Below are 23,163 nucleotides of genomic sequence, written 5' to 3'. Positions count from 1 at the left end.
TCCACAGGCCACAAGTACGTCACTATTTCAAAGTGGGTCACTTTGTGCTCAGAAGCCAACCGTGTCCTCGTCTGCTCCATCCCCAGGCAGGGGGAACACCTGGCTCTACGACACCTCGGTCCCTCAGGAGTGCTGTGACCCGGACAGTCTGCGTCCCGACTCTGAGCCTCTGCTGCCACATCCCTATCAAGGAGGCAGCTGGCCTGGTGACGAGCAGGGTTCCCTTTCAGGTTAAAAAAATCAAACTGGGGATTTTCTGTCTTTCATCATATCCTGTTGCATGTGGGTAAGAGGGACCTGCCAAAAATAGCGTTTTCTCAAAAGACCCACGACACCCACTCGCACTGTGCCAGGATGGCCCACAGCACCCACCAGAGACTGCTGGGGAGGAAGCCAAGGCCCTGTCCCGGGGCTACAAGGAGTGGAGTCTCCTGCGACCCCCGCCTAGACCCCCTCCACGGAGACCCAGCTATAAACGGCTTCTCCTCCAACACTAGTGTCTGGCTCATCTCAGAACTGGGAGCGAGCCAGGAGTTCACAGCCACCCAGGGCCGCGGGGTGTGTCTGTCTGTCTGTCTGTCTGTCTCTCTCCATGCAGTGTTGTACTTGGCCCAAGAGGCTCTGCTCCACAGACCACGTTCGTCACAGTGGCTCCCTTCTTGGTCAACACCGGGGACTGGCTGGCTGCTTCCTCTCAGCTTTGGTAACAAAAAAGGGGCCTCGCCCACCCAGCGTATGGCACAGCTCAGGCTGCCCATCGGGCCACAGGTCACTGGCAGGTGTCCCCTGGCGCCCTGGGTGGACAAAGCACAGATCCTTCGCAGCCCTCATGGCTCAGCCTCCTGCAGGCCGCTCCCTGGGCCGTGACCACAGTGTGGAGGCGCAGGGGAAAGCACCATCAGGGCTGCGGAGCTGCCCAGGCACAAGTCAGAGTCGGTGCAGAAATCTACCTTCTCTATTCACAGCAAATGCCCCAAGGACCCAACGGTGCCACCCTCAGAATAAGTCAGCTCCAGAGATCCCCACCCAGGGCCAAAGCGGGTGAACAGCAAACGGAGGCAAGGGGAGCCTGGTCAGCAGGTGGGAGGCCATAGGAGGTGTGTGTGCTGGCATCCGCTCACACGGGGAGCTGCAGGGACAGCAGCATGTCACACACTCAGAAGGGCTCCAGGAGAGGGTTCTCCATTTCCCCATGTTTTTATCACAGAGAAACAGTAAAGGTGGGAGGTGGCGGTACCTAAGCACCCAGAGGAGATTGACAGTGTAGGAACCACCAACATGCAGCCTGCACCCCACAGACTGCCGCTGCCCTCTGGCCATTAGAAATGAACAGATGAAAGAATGGATGAGGGAACGGTGCTGGCTAGACCCACTGCCAGCAGCAGGAATACCAGCCGGCATTCAGACAGCAAGGGCGAGGCCGGAACCTGCGCCCACACCAGGGGAGCCTGGAGACTACACTGAGGCTGCTCAGAGAGGAGCGGTGGGCTCAGCACTGCAGCCACGCCCTAAGCTACCCTTCATCCAGCCACCAAGCCTCAAGAAAAGGAAATCTGACCCAGAACACTAGCCACAAAGTACAGATTCCTGTCTGCTAAACTTTCAAACGGGAGGAAAGATTTCAAAGGCAGAGAACCAAGTTTAGAAAAAATCTTCATGCAAAAAATATTTGACCTGTTGGTAATAAACGGGCACCAAGAAATCCACTGGGCCTTGCTGGGTGAGGCAGGGCCTCCCTGACTCCCTCCAGACTGAGCAAGAGGAACACCCCTCGAGGGAGGAGTGGGGAAGGGGACTGGACTTCCCCTCCTTGCTCATGCGCAGCTCCTATCTGAGTGCTCTCAGGGTTCCAGTAGTCAGACCGGCTACTTCAAAAATTAACCCAACTGTGGGTTTTGAATACTTTCAAAACACACCAGAAGACTCTCCCGGGTCCCTGCCGACAAAACCCAGTCGAACAGACCAAGAACCAACAGCTCCCTGCCAAGCACCTGCTAAGTACTGGCTCTGACCACTCAGCCATCAACAGTCCCGAGCACAGTCGGATGTGGGGACAGATGAGCAAACCAATAGCTTCAAAACGCTGAGGGGTGTCACAGAGCCCAGGAGAAGGGTTTCCAGTGTGTGATGGGGTCAGACAAGGCTTCCTGGAGGAAACAACTAAGCCGGGCCCCAGGAGGAGGAGGACAGATGGATGTGGAGGAGAGGTGAGGCACAGGAAAGGGCTGGGCAAAGGCCCAGCGGTGAGTGAGCTCCGTGGTTCTCGGGTGATCACGTCTTGGGGTCGGCTTGCTGGAGAGGTTTTCAGGGCGAGAAGGAGGGGCATGAAGCCCTGTGGATTTCCGTGCTGGTGAGTCACAAGCAACCCCTGCGGGCAGGAGGGCGCCCAGAAACATCAGACACCCCCATCAGCCCAGGAATACACTCTGTTGAGTGTGGGGGAACCCCAGGGGGATCCCAGACAGCCTGAGTCAATGGCTGAGTCTAAGAAAGACCTTACTGACCTACTTACTACCTGCCCCTGGGAGCCAGACAGAGAAATGAAGCCCAGCCCTTCTCCAGGCTCAGAACGCAGAAAAGCTGACCTAAGCTGTGTGCAAAGCCACCAGAAGGGAGACACCACACACAGAGTATGGTGGACGTGGGGACAGAAATGTAGTCCACTGTCCTCTGAAATGGGAGCCTGGATTCAATCAGGTAGGAACTGAGCAGCTGGACCTCCTGATGCTGAGCCGTGGCAGCCGTGGGTGGTCAGCCCCACCACTCAGCATGGGACTCGCCTCAGCTGCCAATCAGCAGACGTCAGCACACGACACAAAACCTTCCCTCCGTGACAGTGTATGATCTCTAGGGTCCCTTCTGGCTCTCCTCTTTGGTTCTCCTAGATGGAGCCATTTAATTGTTCGGGACACACTTCCTGGTTTCTGGAAACTGAAAATAAATGCTGTCATCTATAACTGATGCCTGAGGGATGAAGCCAGGGATTTAGGTGAAGGAAGGCAAGCTCTGCCTTGCTGAGGGGTCAGAGAACGGCCGTGAAGTGGCGTCCGAGATTGCTAACACGGCCCTCGACAACCACAGCGCCTCGGCCCCGCCAAGGCAAGCTGCCCTCCTGTGGGCCCTGCTCCTGCAGATGTTATTCCCAGAGCCACCCCGAAAGGAGAGTGTTATCATCTCCATCTCAGCCACAAGAAGAGTCAGACTCCAAGACTGAGGCACAGAACTAGACTTAGCTCAGCTCTGCCACCAACCCCACTTCCCTGCCATCCCCCCACCCAAAATGTGCAGGTATTTCACCAACATTTTTGCTGCCTGACCTCGAGCACCTGGGAGGTCAAAAAAGAAGAGGCTCAGTCTCCTCTTGTTGGGAGGCAGATTCAGATGCAGACGTGCTTCTTATAAGCGTGCATCCCGCTCTCCCCAGACTGCACCCTCAGGTGGACCCCAACTCCGGTTCCCCTGGTTTTCTATTTAAAAACCAGTCATTTCCTCAGCACGGCTCTGGGGCTGTCCCGGTGATTTAGTCTGAATATGACTCCATTTCCTCCCAAAGTGCAGCATGTCCAGGACTCACCAAGGTGCAGCTCTGCAGGTCCTCCTGGGCACAACCCCACAGGGAGGTTTACTATCTCAACAGGGTCACCTCCCACGGCAACTGCCAGGGACAAAGTTTCTCACATGGGGCACAGGGACCCTCCATCCTCTGTGCCCATCTGGGGCAGGAGAAACCTGAGAAACCCTCAGCCATCGTTCTCATGCCCAGAATGTTGCGCAGGTGGCTTTAGCCAGGCAGCAATGTAACCAGGCGCCCCCACTTGTCCCTTCAGTCATTCAACAAACGTGCATCTACCGTGGACTTTAACAGGTGTGGAGCCACCAGTCCGTGTGACACGGTGCTGGGGTCTCCCCTGTGCACCCTGACCGGTGACCCCATCCCAGTGTCTGTCACCCATGTCAAGTCTGTCCCACCCCTACAGTTCCCTCAGTACCTCCACCATGACAGAAAACAGCTGCCCCCCGCTTAGGTAGAGAATCTAAGCTACATCACTACGAAACCGACTCCCCTGCCCACCGGCCTGCAGGGCTGCAGTAGTGGAGAGCAGACGCGCCTCCTGGCACTGAACTGAAAAGGAGGGAACAGAAGCATCAGCCGCAGACCAAGCGTGAGGCCGAGAGTTCGCCCTGGGAGGAGGTGAGGTGTAGGGCGGCAGGAGACCTCAGAGCAAGGGTCCCTCCCAGCACCAGGCAAAAACCTCCAAGCCCAAACCCTGCGGGTGAACACAAAGACCTTTGGCAAACACCGTCTCTTCCCTCCTCCTCCTCCTCCTCGAACGGCCATGGCCGCAGACGGCCGACCTGCTGGAAGCCATGGTGCGGTCACTGCAGCCAGGGAGAGCTCCTCTGGGCGCAGGCCACGGCTGGGAAGTTTACTAAACAAAGTCTGGTATCCAGGCAGACCCAGGGCTGGTCAGAGGGCTGGCCTCCAGCGTGCTGTGTGCTTGCCTCTGCTCACGAGAGCCGGCCCCGCACTCGCCATGGAAGCACAGCGCTGGCCTCCGGCTCCAGGGCCCGGCCAGCCTGGCACAGCAGGTGGACCCAGAACCTCACTCCTGACCCCGGGCGAAGCATGGAAGCCAGAAGCAGGACTGGAGCTGACGGTCCCAAGTCGAGTCCAGGGGCTTTTGTGAACCTGCTCTCCGAAGGACCAAACAGGAAATATTAGAAGGATCAAAATGCCTGCAAGATTACTTTTGATAAAACAAACAAAAAAAAAACACTTATTTCTTCCCTCCTCAAAGGAACTAAGTTTTTTGCAAATACAAAAATACCTGAAAAATAAATAAGCAAGATTAGAGAGTAGAGGCCTGGAGACCCGAAGTAAAACATAACCAGCAGGCTAGGGAAGAGGAGAGCTGCTCATCCAGCCCCAGGGCAGACCCGGGCCTGAGACCTAGGGCCACCTGGGCCCTGGGAGGCGATGCCCAGGAGGGGGCAGGGGATCCAGAAGACCCTCTGGTTTTCAAAAGGGCAATGTGAGCAGCAAGAGGGTGTCCCCGGGGCGGCCAGAGCCTGAGCCCTGCCCTCGGTTGCCCGGGAGGCCAGCGGCTGTGTGAGGGCCGCCAGCACCCTCCACTGCAGCTGGGAGGGGCGTTTCCATGGGATCCGGGAGGCACTTCAAGGACAGAGAGCGGGTGCAGACTGGCATGGCCAAGTGGGAAACTCCTGGGGCCTCGGGAGCTCGGCTCGCTTCAAAGCCCACGCTTGGGCAGCCCTCCTCCCTACCCTGGGCCTGCTGTCCCCACGAGATGCTGGCACATCTTCCCTGCCACCTCAGCCACCTCTCCTCACTGCTGGCATGTCCCCAAAAGCCCGTGTTCAAGGCTTAGTCCCCAGAGGGGTGCTGTTGAGACAGGCCTAGTGGAGGTCTTGGGGCGGGGCACAAAGGGACTGCGAGACGGGGTCCCTTCCCCACCCCAGGTGAGAAGTTGTGCTCCACCACGCACTCGGAGGCCTAAAGCTTCAGGAGCGACCGATCGGGACTGGACCCTCTAACGCTGTGATCTGGAGTAAACTTAGGGTGACAAGCCTGCGCTGACCTACGGGGCCTCTGTGCTGCGTGCCCTGGACAAGCTCCTCCCCTCTCTGGGCTGGTTTCCGGTTCTCTTTCCCTTGGGCTCGAGACATGAGGTGAGAGGAGCAGCTGACGAACCTGGACCAGCGCTGCACCCGGCTGGACGCGGACCTTGGAGGGGAGACGCTCTCCTCCAGCGCGGCTCTTCTGGGGTCCACCACAGACACCGACCTGCTGGCACCCGGCTTCCCGACACACAAGCCTAGCCCCTTGGCGTGTGTGGCACAGGGACAGACCTGGCTGCTGGGAAAGGTGCGGCGAGGCGGAGCTGAGGGGTTCCGACCCCTGCCTGGCTGCACAGATGAGGCACTTCTTGACCTTCCCGACTTCCCACCGACCACGCTCACCACGAGCCGCGGAAACACGTTCAGTGGACGTGCAGCTGGCGAGGTGGGACAGCCCTCTGTGGGCCAGCTGTGGCCTAGAGGGACACACAGCTAGGCGGGCACTGCGTCTCCCTCTGACCACTGACACATGGACTTTCTCCGTGAGCGTGGGGCAAAGACCTGCAGGGGCGCCAGCCTGCGGGGGAGCGGGCGGGGAGCTGCAGACCCCGCACCGGGCGGGGCTCAGCGCTCTCTCCACGGCCCAGAGTCCCAGAGACTCTCAGGAGAGGCCCCACCTCCAGGGGCAATGCCCAACACGGCACTCACGACACTGTGGGCAGGTGCGGCAGGCTGTGAGCACGGGGTGGGGGGGGCAGTGTGGGCGCTGGGCAGAGGGCCTTCCAGAGCTACTCCTGTGGCGCCTCAGGACAAGTGTAGCGGGCAGAGGGAGCAGGGCCCTGGTGCTGGGTGGCCATGCCAGAGCAGACCACAGGCGCGGCAGAGGCTACCCTCGTGAGCAGCCAGGGGTGGCGGGGTGGTGGCCAGAAGGATGAGCAGCAGAGGGGCAGGGCAGGCTCAGCCTCCGGGCATGTCCTAAGGGCAGTGCCAAGGCATGTGGCTGAAGGCAAGGCCCTGGACAAGAGACTCGGAAGATGTGGCCAATGAGAGTCCCGGGAAGCGGGTACACCACCCGGCCCCCAGAGAAGACTTGTCTGCAAAGTGTCATCATATCAAAGCTAAGGGTGGTCCCCAAGGGGTTCTGCCAGACTCCAGGCCACGCTCCAAGAAGCAGGGTCCACAGTCATAAGACACCTGACAGGCGGATCCCCAGGGACCAGGACGCATGGGGAGACAGCTGCAAACCAAACACAATCCAAGAGGACAGAGACAAGGCACAGAAAACTGCGGAGGAGGGAGAGGCTGAGGGATCCAAAAGCAAGCTGAGGTCCTGCGATGACGTCCTCGCGTTGCCCACGCTGCCCGGTGGAGTCATTGAGAAAGAGGTTCCCCTCTGACAGGTGTGGGAGCAAAGCCGGCGTTACAGAAAAACCCCCATGAGCTGTGACACCTCCTGTTTGAGGTCAGAGGAAGAGGGACGAGTGCTTGGCCTCACAGTGGAGGGGTGTCGGGTGATGAGACCCTCTGCTGAAATCTGGGACCTGATTCTATTGTGATACGTTTTCCCCAAACAGAAGACAGTGCACGGCCAGCAGTGCAGCCTCAGGGCAGTGTGGCCTCAGGGTAGCGCAGCCTCAGCCTCTTCCCAGTAGCACAAGCCAGGGCTGGCGGAGACCCAGGGGAGGAGCAGCACCCCCTTGCTCCAGGCACCCACACAAAGAAGAAAGAAAAGAAACCAAAGAAACACAAAATACTTCACACCTCTATTTTTAAAATGTGAAACTGAAAACACTGTTCTATAAATAGACCTCTGCCTCTGGCATCTGTTTGCATCTTCTGCTGGTAGGTGTCCCTGCCACCCTCCTCTGCTCTCAGAGCCACTGGGACGCTTGTCAAACCCACCCATCCATGCACTGTGCATGGCGAGGCCGCCTCTGCCCTCCAAGGCCGCCTGCTGGGGCCACTGTCTGCCTGTCAGTCCTGCCCACGCCTGAGCTGGGGTGGGGGCAGGGGTGCTGCTTCGCTCCTTAACTTCCCAGGGCTCCCGCCTCATCTCCCTCCCAGCTGGGCCCAACCTCTTAGAGCCACGTGAATTGATCATACACCCTGCTAGGTCCCAGGGACATCTGACTCACGGACGTTGGTTAAAATCAGCTTTCTTGTAAAGTCCTGAAACTCGCCTGGGTTGAGGGTTGCACAACTCTGTACTCTTAGGAAATAATATCACTAAACTGCACATTTAAAATGGATGAATTTTATGGTCAGCAAATTATATCTCAATAAACCTGTGAAATAAAAAAAAAAAAATCAGCATCCACTCTTCTGGAGATATCATTCAGGGCCACTCCTGAGGCGGGGACCCAAGCTCGCTGCACTCAGTCTCTCCACCTCTGGTGTGGGGGGTGCCTGGTGGAGGCGGGAAGAGAGAGGGAGGGCCTCTGGATAGGGAGGGCGGTGATCAGCAGGAAGACCAGAAAGCTACACAAGTGACAAGCTGGGGCAAGGAGGATGCATTTCACACCAGGCTGGACCAACCCCCTCTGCCATTTTTTTGCGGGCGCGGGTGCTGGGGATTGAACTCAGGGGCACTCGACCACTGAGCCACATCCCCAGTCCTATCTCGTATTTTATTTAGAGACGGGGGCTCACTGAGTTGCTTAGCTTCACCCTTGCTGAGGGTGGCTTTGAACCCACGATGCTCCTGCCTCAGCCTCCTGAGCTGCTGGAATTGCAAGCCCGACCTACCTCTGCATTTTTATAGGTCTAACAGGTGCGTGTTGCCACGGGCCCCAGAGCAGCCAACACTTGAGACGGCCACGGACGAGGTCAATCGAGGAGCTCAGCTCCTGGCACCGGACCAGCTGCCCATGAGCTCAGCGACCAAGGTCGGGTCAGAAGCCCTTAGAGCTTCTGTCCCTAAATAAATCCCCCATCCATCAGCAGGTGGCTCAGCCTCATCCAGGTGACACATGCGGTTCCCACATGCAGCTCACGTTGGCTCAGAGGCCAGCGTCCTTCTCTCCTGCTCCTCCACGGCCTCCGGAGCAGACCTGAGCTCCAACCGCCACCAGCCTCGCCAGGCGCCACCAAGCCCACAAATGAACCCCCGGAAGGCAGCGCAGGCCTTCCTGGCAAAGCAGACCCCCTTCCCTGAATTCACCAGGGTCCCCACTGTCCCTAGAGCCCTGGGATGCGGCTGGGGTGCTGATTTGACGTCTTCCACCTTTATTTCCTGGGGGATAAGGAGGGGTAAAATAAAGGCAGAAAGCAGAGCCAGGGCCGAGGAGGGGCGAGGAGAACCGAAGCCCCCTGTTGTAACTCCTGGCCCTGCCAGGAGCCCCAGGTAGCCTGGGCAGACTCCCGGGCCACTGTGATAGACAATGTGAGGCCAGGAGGCAGCTAAGGACACCTCTTCCTTTGGCTCACACAGTAAAGGTGACACATGGCTGGCTGGGGCCCAGAGAGTGCCCCACCCCCATGCACAAGGAGGTGGCTGGGGCTGCACCCTCAGGGACGTGGCTCCCAGGGACAGCTGCACCTCTGATTCATGGTCTTGGCTGGGCACTTGGTGTACAAGGCAACTTAATTTCTGTCACAGATGGGAGAAAGGACAGTCAGACTCCAGTGAGGCTGGGGAAGGAGAGACCAGCAATGGGGGCTCTGTCCTCTACCATCTGGGATCCCTGGCCTCCTGCTATTCTACAGATGGGGGCTTTCCTGCCTTCCTGTACCTCACTCACCCAGGAGGCCCCAGCGGGGGTTCCAAACACCCACAAGGTCTCCACTAGAACACCACCCAGGAGTAAGGCACCCCGGGGGCCTGTGAGCCAGAGGACAGCAAACAATGTGAAGGGAGGGGATCTGTCACCTCCTCTAGTCACCCAGGAGCTACCTGACAGGTGTGAAGTAAGCTCTCACGTTCTGGAAGATGGCAGGAGGACACCTCACCTGGTCTTTCAAACTGACATCGAGCATCAGAGGCAGGAGGACTTAGAACCTTTGCCCACTGGGTGCTCCAAGTCCAGAAGGGGACACAAGACAGACGAATGACCACGCGCCCTGGGGAGCGCTGCCTTGGAGCAGCAAGAGCAGAGCCCCACAGGACCCAGCGCAGGACAGACATCCACACTGAGAAAGATACTCGCCTAAGGTGCTGCCCCCAGCACCCCAAGGTGCAGCCTCTCCCAGATCTGGTGCCACAGTCCAGAGTAACACCTGGATCCTTGATCCTTATCCATCGGCCACGTCCTGCACTCAGCACGGGGAATCTGATTCTGCTCAAGGCCAAGAGACCCCGGGACCCTGCTCATGACTCAGACCCCAAGATCCAGACCCATCCTCTCAGGTGGCACACAGCAATGGCCTCCTGAGCCTCAGCACGCACAGCCAAGGAGCCAGGAAGGATTCACTCTGAAGGAAGAAATACGCTCTTGGCTTCAGGCCTCGGGGCAGTAAACCCACTCTTTAAAATCTCACCAAAACAGTCATGTGATTCCACTGTGCTGGCTCCAAGCCCACAGCCAGGGCTCAGTGGCCAACAGCTGTCCAAAGCCAATGGCACTGCCCGGGCACTCCAGGGGGTGAGGGGCACTTTCACTCACCAGACAGCGGGTCTTTGCCAATCATCAAAACATTGGGCAAATTCATTACGATCAGCTGCTGGAGAACTTCCTACAGAGACAAAGGGAGAAAGGCACCGTTAAGAACAGAAGCAAAAATAAAGAGCGATCACGTAAATCACATTTGATGGAGTCGCCGGGTGAGTGCGCAGCCACCAAGGGTGACTGCGAAGACACCACACAGCAGGAAGGGCTAGTTAAGACAAAAACGTACGTAAAAAGATCAAAGTGTGATCATACTTCTGCCGTGATCATTATCAAGTAAAAAATGACGTCTGCATGTAGAGAGACTGTGGGAAAGAGGGAAGACACGCTAGGGCTGGGCTTGTTTTTAAAGATATCCCTAATTATTTTTATTGTATCTTATGCGATTAAAACAGAATAGAGAATAGGAATTAGAGATGCTCCCCAGAGAGATCAGGAATCATGAAGTCCCCAGGCTCCTCAACCTCAGGATTAAGGATCCAGGCATTGCGCTGTTTATGGCCCAAGTCCTAGGGGAGCAGACGTCTCCCGCTGACAGAGGCTACATCCTGGGACAGGAAGCCATCAGGGCTACTCTGAATAGAGGTGGCAGGGGGGACAGAAGCTGCTCCTGGTCCTCACACCAAGGGCCTGGGAAGAAAGGCCAGGACAGTCCCTCCGCCATGCCGTCTCCCGGGGGTCTTTCACGAGCTCCACTCTAGACCAGCCCCGCCCGCACCTCCCACGGCATTTCTCAGGCCAGGCGGGCTCATTCCCTGCCTGTACGTCCAACTTTTCACAAATCAGAGGAAAGAACCCAGTTTTTTACACAAGATAAAGGGCTATTTCCAGGGCTCGGGCCACCTTGGGAGAGAACCAAGGTCACCTTCGCCCACCATCTGCCCTCCCTTTCCAATTCCTGGCTGCTGTCCTGCCGCCACCATCCAAGTCTTGGGATCCCTCGATCCTCCATCCCGGTACACAAGTTGATAAATGAGACTACGTGGGCCACTCTCCAGCACGGCAGGGCCTGCCCCTCGCACCCGGCTGGGGTGGGACCAGGTGCCCCAGCAGACCCATGTCTGCTTTTGTTTTGTTTCTGAACTAATCTTAAAGATCTTAAGAAAGTGGTACTTTTATGCTAATGATAATCTAAGCAAAATACTGACAGAAAGTATTGGTAGGAAACCTCTGTATTCACTTTCCATTTAATTTCATTTAATCCATACTTTCTAATTTTCCCCATAAGAAACACATTTTGCAATTAAGGAAAGGTTTTTTGATCCCTAGTACCGCAAAAATAAATAAATTGAAAAAGGGGAAAAAAAAAACTATTTTTAAAATTTTGTGTCTTTCAAAACACCCTGGGGAGGGGCAACCCCTGTCAGAGGTCCCCCCTGTCCCTGCGAGACCTCTGATTCTATTCTTTACACTTGATAAATCCTACTCCTTTCACTCTTAAAAATAAAATAAAATTACAAATTAAAAAAACATGGGCCTCCCAAGACCTGACCCTATGGCCAAAAATGCCTCCAAACCCTGAACTAGTTTCCCTAAAAGACAATCCATCAGATTCCAGAAAAGCAGACTCAGGCCAGGTGTGTAACTTGAGACATTAATTTCAAATTTTCTAGTAGCCACCTTTTAAAAAGTAAACAGGCAGAATTATTCTAAGAATATACTCGAATTAAGCCCATTATCTAAAATATAATCATCTCAACACATAATATAAAATGCACTGTTGAAATAGCCCATGTTTTTTTCATGCTGTATTTGAAATTCAGTGTGGGCTTTTTTTTTTTTTTTTAACTTTTATAATTCGGGTGTGTTTTACACTTACAGCACACTCAATTTGAATGCTAAATCTACACTAGAAACACTGAATTGCATGCAAATTTCATGAAACTTACAGTGGAAAAAAGACTGCTATTCCTGAGCTGAACTGGTCCAAACCCGTCATCATTTTCCTCTAACTGAATTGAGAATCTGCTTTAACTTGAAATTAACTAACATGATACAGCCACTTCCTCAGACACACCAGCCACATCTTGAGGCCCTGACACAGCCACAGGTAGCTAGAGACCACCCAGCACCAGTGATGGGGACTGGTGGCCCACGAGTCCCCTCACACCTTTGTTTTCCCTAGAAAACCTGCAGTGGAAGGGCCTCCGGGTGACAGACCAGGCCTCAGTCTAGCAGGGACGTGAGCAGGGTGCTGACGAGGGGACCCTCCCTGCTGGCACTGGGAACAGAGGGCCACTGTGGAGGCGCAGGCGACATGGGTCTGCTGGGGCACCTGGTCCCACCCCAGCCGGGTGCGAGGGGCAGGCCCTGCGATGCTGGAGAGTGGCCCAGTGGTATGCTCTGGACAGCCCCTCAAGATCTGCCAACTGGCCCTGCTCGTGCCACCTTGAAACACCACAGACAGACCAGGGACAGGCCACCGTGCAGCTCAAGCCTCCCAGAGATCCCCCCTACAGAGCAAGCAGTTGGGGTGGGGTGCAAAGATCACAATCAAGGGTGGATCTCGTGCCCCTTCCCTGGTCCCCCTCAAGTGGGTGGGCCTTCAGATCCCCACACAAGATGCTGGGGAAACTCCAGAGTTTCCTTTTCATAAATAAGTGGGGACCAGCTGCATCCTGGGGTGACCCACTGGCAGTTAACTGCTGCAAATACCCCTCCCAGAGACCAAATAAGAAAGTGTGTGTGTGTGTGTGTCTGTCTGTCTGGATCCTGCAGGGGCAGCTCAAGGCCCAGGCCACACAGGGCTGGAAAGTACTTCCTAATAGAAGACACCACTCAGCCACAAACCCCAAACATTGATCTTCTCAATCAGCCACGGCCAAGGAGAGGCCAGGACCCTCCCGGGAAGCTTCTGTCACCCCAGCTGGTGGCGGGACCCAGGGGCAGCATCTGTGTCTGCACTCAGGGTCGAGGAGCCCAGGAAGCTGCCCTCCCCCTCAGAATCGGCTCCCTGACCCCGACCTTCAGTGGGGGAGGTGAGGCAGTGCTGTGTGACCTCAAGGCCTGCAGCGGTGGCTCTCAGGGTCACTGCAGAACAGAGTCTGAGAGCAGAAGCACAGAGCAAGCAGAGGGCACACGGTGTAGGAACGCTGCTGACTGCGTGTTCGGTGGAGCAGAAACCCCAAGGGACACAGACCAAAATGACAGGGTGTTCTTTACCAGAGCAATCAGGTCCCCGCCAAGCTTCCCTGGCACCTCCTAAAGACTGCAACAGGGTCACATCACCTTAAATTAAAATAACCTAACCTGGTGGCACAGCTGCCCTCAGAGAACTGCAGCTAGAACTGTGGCAGCTACTTACCAGGAGCTCTGAGCTAGGAAGAGACCCAGTAGAAGACCAGACGGTTATCGCCCCTCCCTCTAGGACAACTCACAAGCACCCACCGTGACAGACGAAATGCACGGCCATTTTAAAATCCCCACAATAAAGCAAACAGCAGCCCCACCAGGAAACACACGGGGAGGGACAGATGCTGGCCAGGAGTGTCCCAGAGACAGTGGCCCCTGCCCCTTAGAGACACAGACTTGAGGTCCCAGGAGGTCCACCCTACTACCTGAGCTAGTAGGGGCTTTGAGGAAAGCCCTATCCCCAGCCAGGCCGACTGTCCCCAACCCACTCAGACAGAGGGCCATCCTTCCCACAGCCGGGACAAACACACGGCCCTGACCGAGCCACGTGCGTGGCAAGGGGAGGTCAGCTTTGGTTTCCACTGAAAACCTGGGGACAGCTGGATCAAGAACAATGACTCCATGAAAAACGAGAAAAAATCTTTTTCTCCCCCAAATGAAAATGCACGACGTCACTGCTCGATCATGTGTCAGGAGGGCAGGATCAATGCTGCCCGAGGACAAATGTGGAGGTCCTTGGAAGGAGCCTCTGAGGGTGGGGGAGGGAGTGGGAGCTGTCAAATGCAGAGGCCAAAGAGAGGGGAACCCCAGGAAAGTCAAGACACACCCCTGGCAGAGGCTCCAGGAGGAGCAGTGACGTGAAGGTTGCCACGGAGACGGGGATGGTCCAAGCAGTGGAATGAGCTTCCACCTGCGGAAATAAAAGCCTAAGGAGGCCGGCACAGTGGGCACGGTGGGCACTGCAATCCAGCGGCTGGGGAGGCTGAGGCAAGAGAATCGCAAATTCAAAGCCAGCCTCAGCAACAGCGAGGCGCTAAGCACCTCAGGGAGACCCTGTCTCTAAATAAGATACAAAATAGGGCTGGGGATGTGGCTCAGTGGTCGAGCCCCCCCCCCCCCCCCCCCGAGTTCAATTCCCTGTACCAAAACAACCAACCAACCACAACAAAAAGCCCTAAGGAGGCTAAGCGAGGTGGCACAAGCCTGTAATCCCAGGCTGAGGCAGGAGGTGCCCAAGTTCAAGGCCAGCCTCAGCAACTTAGCAAGACCCAGTCTCAAAATAAAAATGAAAAGGGCTGGGGTGTGGCTAAGCACCCCTGGGTTCAATCTCCAGGACAAAAAACAAACCAGACCCAAGGAAGGCCGCTGCTGACCTGCCCACGCTCTCTGGGTGGAGACTGAAAAGCAGAGGAGGGGTGAAGCCAGTCTGTGTGAGGGCCAGCGTGCCCCCGGGCCTCCGTGTGGGTGCCAGTACTCAAAGAACACACACTTGGCGCCTCCTGAGAGCCGAGGGCACTGGGTAGGGCAGGGGCAGGGCGGGGGTGAGCCACAGCACAGGGACAGCAGCCACAGACTTCCTGAGGCGAAGGACAGCACCAGCAAGTGTCCTGTCTGCCGAGCGTAAGAGCAGGTCAAGCCTGCGTGTGTGCCACCCACCAGGGTGCTCTTCCTCACCCGTCCCGCCACCTGGTCCCCCAGTTAGACCCCACTTGTCCTCGACCTGTGGCTGAAATGTCACCTCCTCCATGCAGCACCCAGTGCTCATAGTCACATGGGACCCTCCCGCCAGGCTGCCACGGCTTCATCTGCATGGAGCACCCACATTTGGCCTGTCAGTCAGACCCCCACTCAGCCAGCAAAAAGCTGCTAATAGTGACAGTTGGAAAAATAGATTGGAAAATATTCCTCAAGTTTTGTACTGAGAACGTTTTTTTAAAAGCCGCCTGTGTGGGAGGTGTCTCCTCTCCGCCACAGTGACAGAGGATCGAGTCCTGAAGAGCAGCTGCTTTGCCCTGCAGCGGAGCTGGTGGTTCTCTGCTCACTTGGTTCCTCTGCCCCGAAACCTGGCAAAGTCTGACACCATATTCCTCAAGATGCACAGCTTGGAGCTGCGAGCACAAGTTAAAAACCCTTCAAAGTGGGAGGGGAAAGGAGTTAGTTTAGAATCTGTTTATAATTTCCCATCACTTGTGTAAGTGGAATATTGAATACAAATTAAAAGAAATATTTGAAAGGGAATTTTAAGGCTGATCTAAATACACCACGCTTTCTGATTGCAAAGCCCCAAACACGAGGCTGGAGAGGCAGCTCAGAGGTAGAGCACTGGGTCCCAGCACCCCCAGCTCCCCCCAGCACCCAAAGGACCAAATGCAATCATTTGAGCAAACTCAGTGGAACAAGGTGAATTTCTAAGCCCAGACTACAGAAGGACTCCCCCCAGGAAGGCCCCACCTGTATGCAAATGTGTCCAGGGGCTCCAGGAAAGGGGCAGTGCTCAGGGCCCCGCAGGACACCTACCCCGGAAGCCGCACAGGGCCAGCTAGGTGCAGGCAGGTGAGACCGATGGGGGCCCACAGACAGCCCTAAGCCAAGACAGTTCCACACACGCTCTACACACACTGTGACCCACCTCACAAAACCTGTCACCTTGATTTGGCCGAGAGGGTGCCCTAAATGGGCTTCAGCCAAAACCACCTGCAAATGGCACTGGGGCCAACCAACCTCACCCCGCCCCCCAACCACTAACAGCCACCAGAGAGAGGTCCTGTCTCCTTTCCTCCCCCAACATTCCCACATGGTGGCCAGGGGCAAGTATCACCAACACTTCCCACCCGAAGGACCCAAAGCACATGTGGGTCCCCAGGTCTCACAGCAGGATGCAGACTGAGGGGAACGGGGTCTGCATGCCGTCTCCCCATGGCCCAAACCCGGGCACCCTGTGTGGGTGACACCTGCCACGCATCTTCAGTACTGACCCATGTCACTCGACGGCCCACCTCAGCCCAGCCACCCCTTCCGAGGGAAAGGGGACTCAAACCAAGGGCCACAGCCGCTTTTTTGGAAACCTCACGGCCAGGAGCACCATTTTCCAACTTAGCTGCTGGGAGGAAAGTAAGTGAGGATTTAAGCAATGGTTTCTCCCACTCTGCTCAGAGCCGGGTCCCCAGGGCGAGCTTACTCGGGCTCCACCGAGCCCCTCTGGCTGGGGCGGGCCACCCTGGCAAAGCCAGCAAGTAGAGGAGAGCGTAAGAAGCGGGCTTCTGTACTGACAGCTCCCCGTGAAGCCACCGACAGACTCAATCCATCTGTCCCACCTCCTTTCAATTAACCCGGGGTCCCCAGGGCCCGAAACCAGCTCCATCTGCAAAGCACTGGCTCCCCTCATTAGGCCACGCTGCCTATAGTACCCAGCGATTTTAAGGCCTGCCTGAGGTGACAACCCCACCAGCAACCCTCCCCGGAACTCGGCCCATGCCTGTCCTCGCAGCTGTGCACAGAAAAAAACACAAGCCCATTCGCTGTTCACAGAAAGTAAGATAAGTATGTCCTCTGGACTGACGGAGGAGGAACAGGACTGTGGGGGCTGGGGGCAGGGGCCCCTGGAAACCCACCACCATTGATGAGGGTGAAGCCACTGACTCCTGCCTCCACCTTTAACTTGCTGTGTGACCAGGGGCAAGTCCGTCCCTCTCTGAGCCATCCCTTGTCTGTTAACAGGATTAGGACTCCACAGTCTCCAGGGGCCTTGGGCTCCTTCAGAGGGTGGAGGGAAGGGCTGGGAAGGGGAGATGCGCCAGGCAAGAGGACAGAGCATGTCTTCCGTGTCATGAACCCAACGGCTGCCGGCTCTGACACGCAGGCAGGCTCCGCGTCCAGGAAGAACCCAGGGAATCCCAACAGGGACGAGCTTGGGGACACTTCAGGTACCCCAGGAGCACCTGTTCCCTTCCCTTTAGGGCTGTGTGATGCCAGCAGTCTGGGTTCTGAGCCCCAAGACCAAAGATGGTGGAGGGACTGGCGCAGCCCAGAGCTCTGTCCTCGGGAAGTAACTTCTGCCTGAGAACAGAGCTTCCAGAGCCACCGACAAGCAATGCCCACCTGGTCACCAACAGCTGACCGACCTGCAGTGGAGTCACTGGCAACCACAGTGAGTTCCAAGCAACGGAGGCCATCCAAGCGTGGACGCTGCGCGCAGAGCCCGGCCAACATCAGGGCCTGGGGAGGATGCCTGTGGATACCTGCAGGGCCAGGAGGCCAGGCCTGGAGCAGAACGCGGTCTGAAGCCAGGTGTCCTTGGACTCTGCCCCAGGGCTCCCTGTACCACACCCAGAGCCTGACCACTCAGCAGCACCCACACCAGGGCATTGCCAGGAGTGGCCTTGGGGGAGGGGAAGGAGGACCCGGAGGCCTGGCCACGGGAAGGGGGAGGGTCTGTGCTTCAAGGGTCTGCACCCACCCAAGCTCCCCTCCCAGCTAGGAGGACAGCACGAGTGCTGGGCAGAGGGGCAGCCCGTGGCCCAGCGAGCGCTCTGGCTGGTGGGCGCCTTCCTCTGAGCTTCTTGGAAAAGCCCAGGGTTTGCTGGTGGGAGGCAGGGGTGGGCAGAGGGGGCATGGCCAGGGGCGCTGCAGCTTGCAGGGTGGGTGGGACGGGCGAGCCACCCAGCCAGGAGGCGGGGGCTTCCCTGGGCGCAGCAGCAGCAAGCTCCAGAGGGGACGATTCTGCAGGGCAGTGCAGTGCCTCCCCCCATGTCCCTGGGCACCGCCTGGGCAGGGCTGGAGCCCCACACACTGCCACCCCACACGCTGCCACCCCACCCACTGCCCGAGCTGCTGCCATCAGGTCCTTACTCCCAGGGCGCACGGCAGAGCAGAAGTGGCAGAGAGCGCCTGGCAGCCACCAGCCTGCCGTGGCCTATGGGGACAGGAAAGGCCACCAGTCCACCACCCCAGGCCCCAGCCCAAACAGGCCTCCCTGTGAGCACCACTGGACAAAGGGCACCGCCCCTGAGTCAGCAGAGCCCCCCAGCAGGCTGCGGCCATGACTTCATCCAGGCCACCGCGGCCCCTGGGTTCTTGCCGGTGCCTTGGGTGTGCTTGTTTGGGGACTGTGAATGCAGAAGATAATGACGAAGGCTGCAGGCAGCGGGGAGGACAGCCCGAGTGTGCGCCTGCACTGGCCCTGACGCAGAGCCTCCCCGCTCGGGGACGGTCCTGCAGGAGCCGATGGGAGGTGTCTAAGCTGGGGCCCTGAAGCACAAGGGACAGCTGGAGTATGGATGTATCCCTCCAGGGTCATGGCTGGAAGCGTGATAGAACCTGCATGACGGGGGGGGGGGTGGGGGGGTAAGAGGTGACTAGGATACTGGGGGACATCACCTCAGAAAAGAGAGTGGGTTGATATAGTGAGCCTGGCCTCTGAATTCCTCATGCCATCTTGTTTAGGAGGATGTACTCCTGTCACTGTGACACCATCCACCAAGAAGTCTGAAGAGGTCACCTGATCTTGGGCTCTCAGTCTCCAAAACTGTGAGCTAAACAAACCTCTTTTTTCTTTATAAAGAACCCACGTCAGGTATTATGTTACAATAAAAGAAAATGGGCTAATACAGACTCCAAAAAGGAGGGCCCCCTCAAGCTGAGGTGGGAAAGAACATGGAGAAGGTGCCCTGAAGGTAGATGTGCAAGTATCTGAACTGGACTGGGAGTGGGGACTGGAAATTCTGCAAGAAGCAAAAGTCACCCCCACATTGTATCTCCCAGCACAGGGCTGGTTTGACACTCCCCACTGCAGTCCAATGTGACAATGAGAACCAGATATGCACAGAGCCTCTGCACTGGGAGTGCCCATCTGTGCTTATCCAAACAGAGGCAGCCCTGCGATCCACCGTGCCAGCTCCACCACCAACCTGGCGCTGCTGGGCCTCAGCTTCTGCCCCTGCCAGACACCACACCTACTCCACAGGCAGCCAAGCACTGTGCCTGGACCTAATCAGGGCCCAGCAGGTGCCGGCAAAACCCAACGCCTGTCCTGGACTTGTAGTTTGGCTGAGCGCTGATCTCGACCTGTTGGGGGCAACACCGTACCTGCGTCAGCCCAGAGCAGCTCTGCTGGGGGCAAAGGCAGGGCCACTGCCCCAGAAGTGAGGCCCAGCACAGGCCACAGGCACATGTGCATGAGGAGCTCCACTCCCGAGGGCCAGGAACAGAGCTCTCTCCACGGCCTCCTTTGCCTCCAGCCTCGAGAGAAACAGGAAACACACAACTGCCCAGGGTGGCTCCCGCCTTCGCGGCTGGTGGAGACCTGCATTGGGAACTGTGGGGCCGTGGGGGCCGCTCTGGGCTCAGCGGGAGACTGTGCTGCGGCAGCACAGGTGTAGCCCCGGGTGGGTGAGTGGAGAAGGCGGGGGAGCAGGAGAGGCTCTGTGGGAACAGGGGGGGCTGCTGGTTCTCCACAGCAGGTCAGCAAGCAGACTGACCCGGGCCAACCCTGCTCGCCCCTCCAAAAGAGGGGCCACCAAGCAGGCACACCTTGCCAACCAGCAGCTTCGCGCAGCAACCGGAGCTTGCGGGAGACCAGGGAACTGCTCCCTCACCAGGAATCTATTCCCTAGCAGGAAACCGAAGGAGGGCAGCTCAGGACACCGGGGAAGAGGAAGGTTAAGAAATGACAAGTTTCATGAGTAATATTTCAGCAGGAAGTGAAAATCTCAACAGATGTTATCAACATCAGGGCTGCTGCAGGCTGGGGGTGAGCAGAGGGGCCAGCTGTGGTCCAGCCTGTCCTCTGGCCACCCCCGTCTGATGCAATTCTCTCTGCCCTACAGGGGTCCCTGCCAATGTCTGGCCCTACCCAAGCCTCCACTTCCCGGGTACACCAGCTGCCTCCCGGTTGCTGAGCCTTCAAGCCCCTTCCTCACCCTGCCTGGGTGCCAGCACAGCACACCCAGCACTGCAGGTTGTCGGGAACTTCAGGGTCAGCTGCTGGCCCACGCAGATGCCCACCAACCACCAGCTGAATGGAAGTGGTTACAGGCAGGAAGGTCTGGTGACGACAGAGGCCCCACTTCCCGGGACTCCGATGGATTCACCAACCTCACCAGCAGCGCAGAGCCTTCTGGGGGGCTTCGGGGAGCCGCTCTGCACCACAGAGATGGAGTGCGGAGGCCACAGCTGTCTTCCCGAACCCACCTCGGCTCAAGAGGCAGAGGGGGAGTCACAGCTGGCCACAGCAGGGTGAGCTGCAGAGCTGGCTCGGTCCCCAGCTGGCCACCCAGACGCCCCAAGGCCTGCCAAGGTGGGAAAGGACTTTCTGTCCAACAGCCACACTGCAGAGGCGCCTGCTGCCAATCCCCTGGGGTTAGCATTCCAAAGTGACCACAGCTGCCCAGTCACCCAGGCCCCAGAGGCGAGGCCGGACCCCAGGCCTCGTACAGGACTGCCCTGGGCATCAGCTCCACACCCACCTGGCCAGGGCCACCCCTCACCTGGCGTGCACTGGTCTCTGAGAGGAGGGAGAATGAAGAGGGACTGAAGCCACGAGGAAGGGGCTGCCCGAGCCACAGCTCACCCACCTCTAACTGTGGCCTTCTCTGGGGAGGGGACAATGGCCAGTGGGCTGGCACGGGCAGGTTAACAGGGTGGGGAGAGCGGGAGCCTGCAGGCCACTCCTGGGCAGCAATGCCAGACCCGGGGTGGCCCCAGGACATGGGTACCCCTCTGCAGACAGCTCTGAAGGTGACAGTCCATATGATCGAGTGCCAGGGCACACAAATGGTGACAACACAGGCTGCCCAACTCTAGAGGCAGCAGGCACAGCTGCTGAGTGACTGAACAGGGGGGCAAATGGAGTCAGAGGGTGAGTGACATGCGGGGTCACCAAGGGTGAGTGGAACGACCTGGGAGTCCAGATCTCCTGCTAAACACAGAAGGTCCCAAAGAGTCTGGAAACCACAACTCGGAGTTGATGACTTTGTTTTTTGGTTCTGAGGACTGAACCCTGGGGCACTTGGCCACTGAGCCACATCCCTGCCCTTTTTTATTTTGAGATCGTGTCTTCCTAAATCGCTGAGCCTGGCCTGGAACTTGCAATTGTCTTGCTTCAGCCTTCCAAGTCCCTGGGGTTACAGGTGTGCACCAACAGGCCCGGCCTCTGTTGACTTTTTGAAGTCCCCAGGGTTCTCGGTAAGGTCCTCACAGACCCAGCAGCACTAAGAACCACTGCGGGGGTCTCCAAGCACCTCCACCGAGCACCTCCACCGAGCATCGTGTCCAGCTGTGAGCAACAAAGAGCTGAACACCAGCAACTTCCACCAGATCTGAGTTTATGAGAAGTCAAACCAAAGCTGCTGAGAGAGTCCCCCAGACCCGGGTACTGGGTGGCCTTCTGTGGAGGCTGGAGCCTTGACCCCTGTACAGCACTGTGAGGAGGAGAGGGGGGAGGAGGAGGGGGAAGGAGGAGGGGGAGAGGGAGGTGCCACCTCCTCTAGGGAGGCTTCTCAGGTGAAGCACACCACACTTAGACCTCGCATGGCCACAGGTCACAACACTAGCAGGCAGGTGGAGCAGGGAGACTGGAGCAGGGGCACAGGCGGTGACGGTGCAGAGCAGGGGAAAGCAGCTGTGGAAACAGACCCCGCCCCACCCCAGCAGCCAGACTAACGTGGGCACTGGCCTGCTGGGCTTGACTCGTACAGAACGGGTAACTACTGGGCACAACGGTACTGGGCTCGTGACACTCATCTGGTGCACACAGGGCCCACCTTCTTTCAGCCACTTTTTGGAATGTAAAACCACCCCACGCCTCCTCCCACCCAAGACATGCTGACCCCAACTGCAAGGGCGCAGTCCCTACTCCCGTGCGGCGTGCGCCCTCACTCAGCCGCTGTCCACCTGGGGCTGCCCGTACCGTCCGGCCCCCTGCTCCACCTCGAGCCCACCCTTGCATGCACTGCGTGCAGCTGCAGTTAATCTGTTTGGACAGCTGGATAATGTCCCATTGTGCGATCACGTCTCAGCGTGTTCATCTGTCCCCCGCCGACGGGCATCGGGCCCTGTCCAGGCTTTTGTTATTGTGCACAGGAGGACAGTGGACACTTGTGCGTGTCTCCCAACGCCCAGCAAGTCTCTCTTGGGCACACACCAGGAGTGCACCATGCCGGGTGCAGGGTAGGGGAGGCTGAACTTCAGGTCTTGAACTACTATTCCACAGTGACCACACCGACTGGCACTCCCACCAGAAACAGCTGGGATCACCTGCACACACTGGAGACCCCAGGGATTTGGTCCTTCCCACCCCCGTGTTAATATCCCCTTCTGAGGTGGCAAACAGGCCCACCATGACCGCCTCACCGTGTGTGCAGGAGCCCGTCACGACCCAGCGCTCCTGCCACCCACGCCTCCCAGAGTCCCAGCAGCTCTTGCCAGAGGCAGCAACTCTGCCCGGAGGAGGTCACAGCCAGTCAGAAGGTTACGTCAAGGTGGACACCTCCATGGGTTGAGTTCAGGGTCAAGGGGCGGAAAGCAAGTGCCCACAGACCAGCCCGTAGGACCAGCAGTGACCCCAGGGCAGCTGGGGACTGGGCCCTGGTGTGCGAGACCAGACCAGTCTCACATGGCCAGTGTTTCCCACCCCACCGCTGGTGCCTCAGTCACCGCCTCCTCAAAGCAAGCCTCACGGGCAGGAGGCTGCCTAAGCACACAGAAAAGAGGCTCCCAGGGATCAGACTCCAGGGGAGCACCTGTTCTGATGGCCCCAGCAGCTCCCCAGCAGCTGACAGCACGGCCTCCTGAAGCAGGCCTTTGCCAGCCTCACCAGTGGGCCTCCCACAGAGCACCCCACTCAGTCCCCACC

The 23,163-nt window shown here is 57.8% G+C and overlaps 1 protein-coding gene across 1 annotated transcript in view; it reads right to left on the bottom strand.

The window, feature by feature from the left end:
- Ccdc88c (coiled-coil domain containing 88C) overlaps positions 1-23,163 on the bottom strand; it is a 112,432-nt gene that overhangs the window by 56,502 nt on the left and 32,767 nt on the right. The window contains exon 4 of the mRNA XM_027931604.2: positions 10,179-10,248. Within this exon, the coding sequence (XP_027787405.2) occupies positions 10,179-10,248 (70 nt within the window). The remainder of the gene's footprint in view (positions 1-10,178; positions 10,249-23,163) is intronic.

This window comes from Marmota flaviventris, chromosome 2, assembly GCF_047511675.1.
Source record: "Marmota flaviventris isolate mMarFla1 chromosome 2, mMarFla1.hap1, whole genome shotgun sequence".
NCBI lineage: Eukaryota > Metazoa > Chordata > Mammalia > Rodentia > Sciuridae > Marmota > Marmota flaviventris.
The sequence above is the reverse complement of the archived record's forward strand: the minus strand, read 5'-3'. Positions and strand labels throughout refer to the sequence as shown.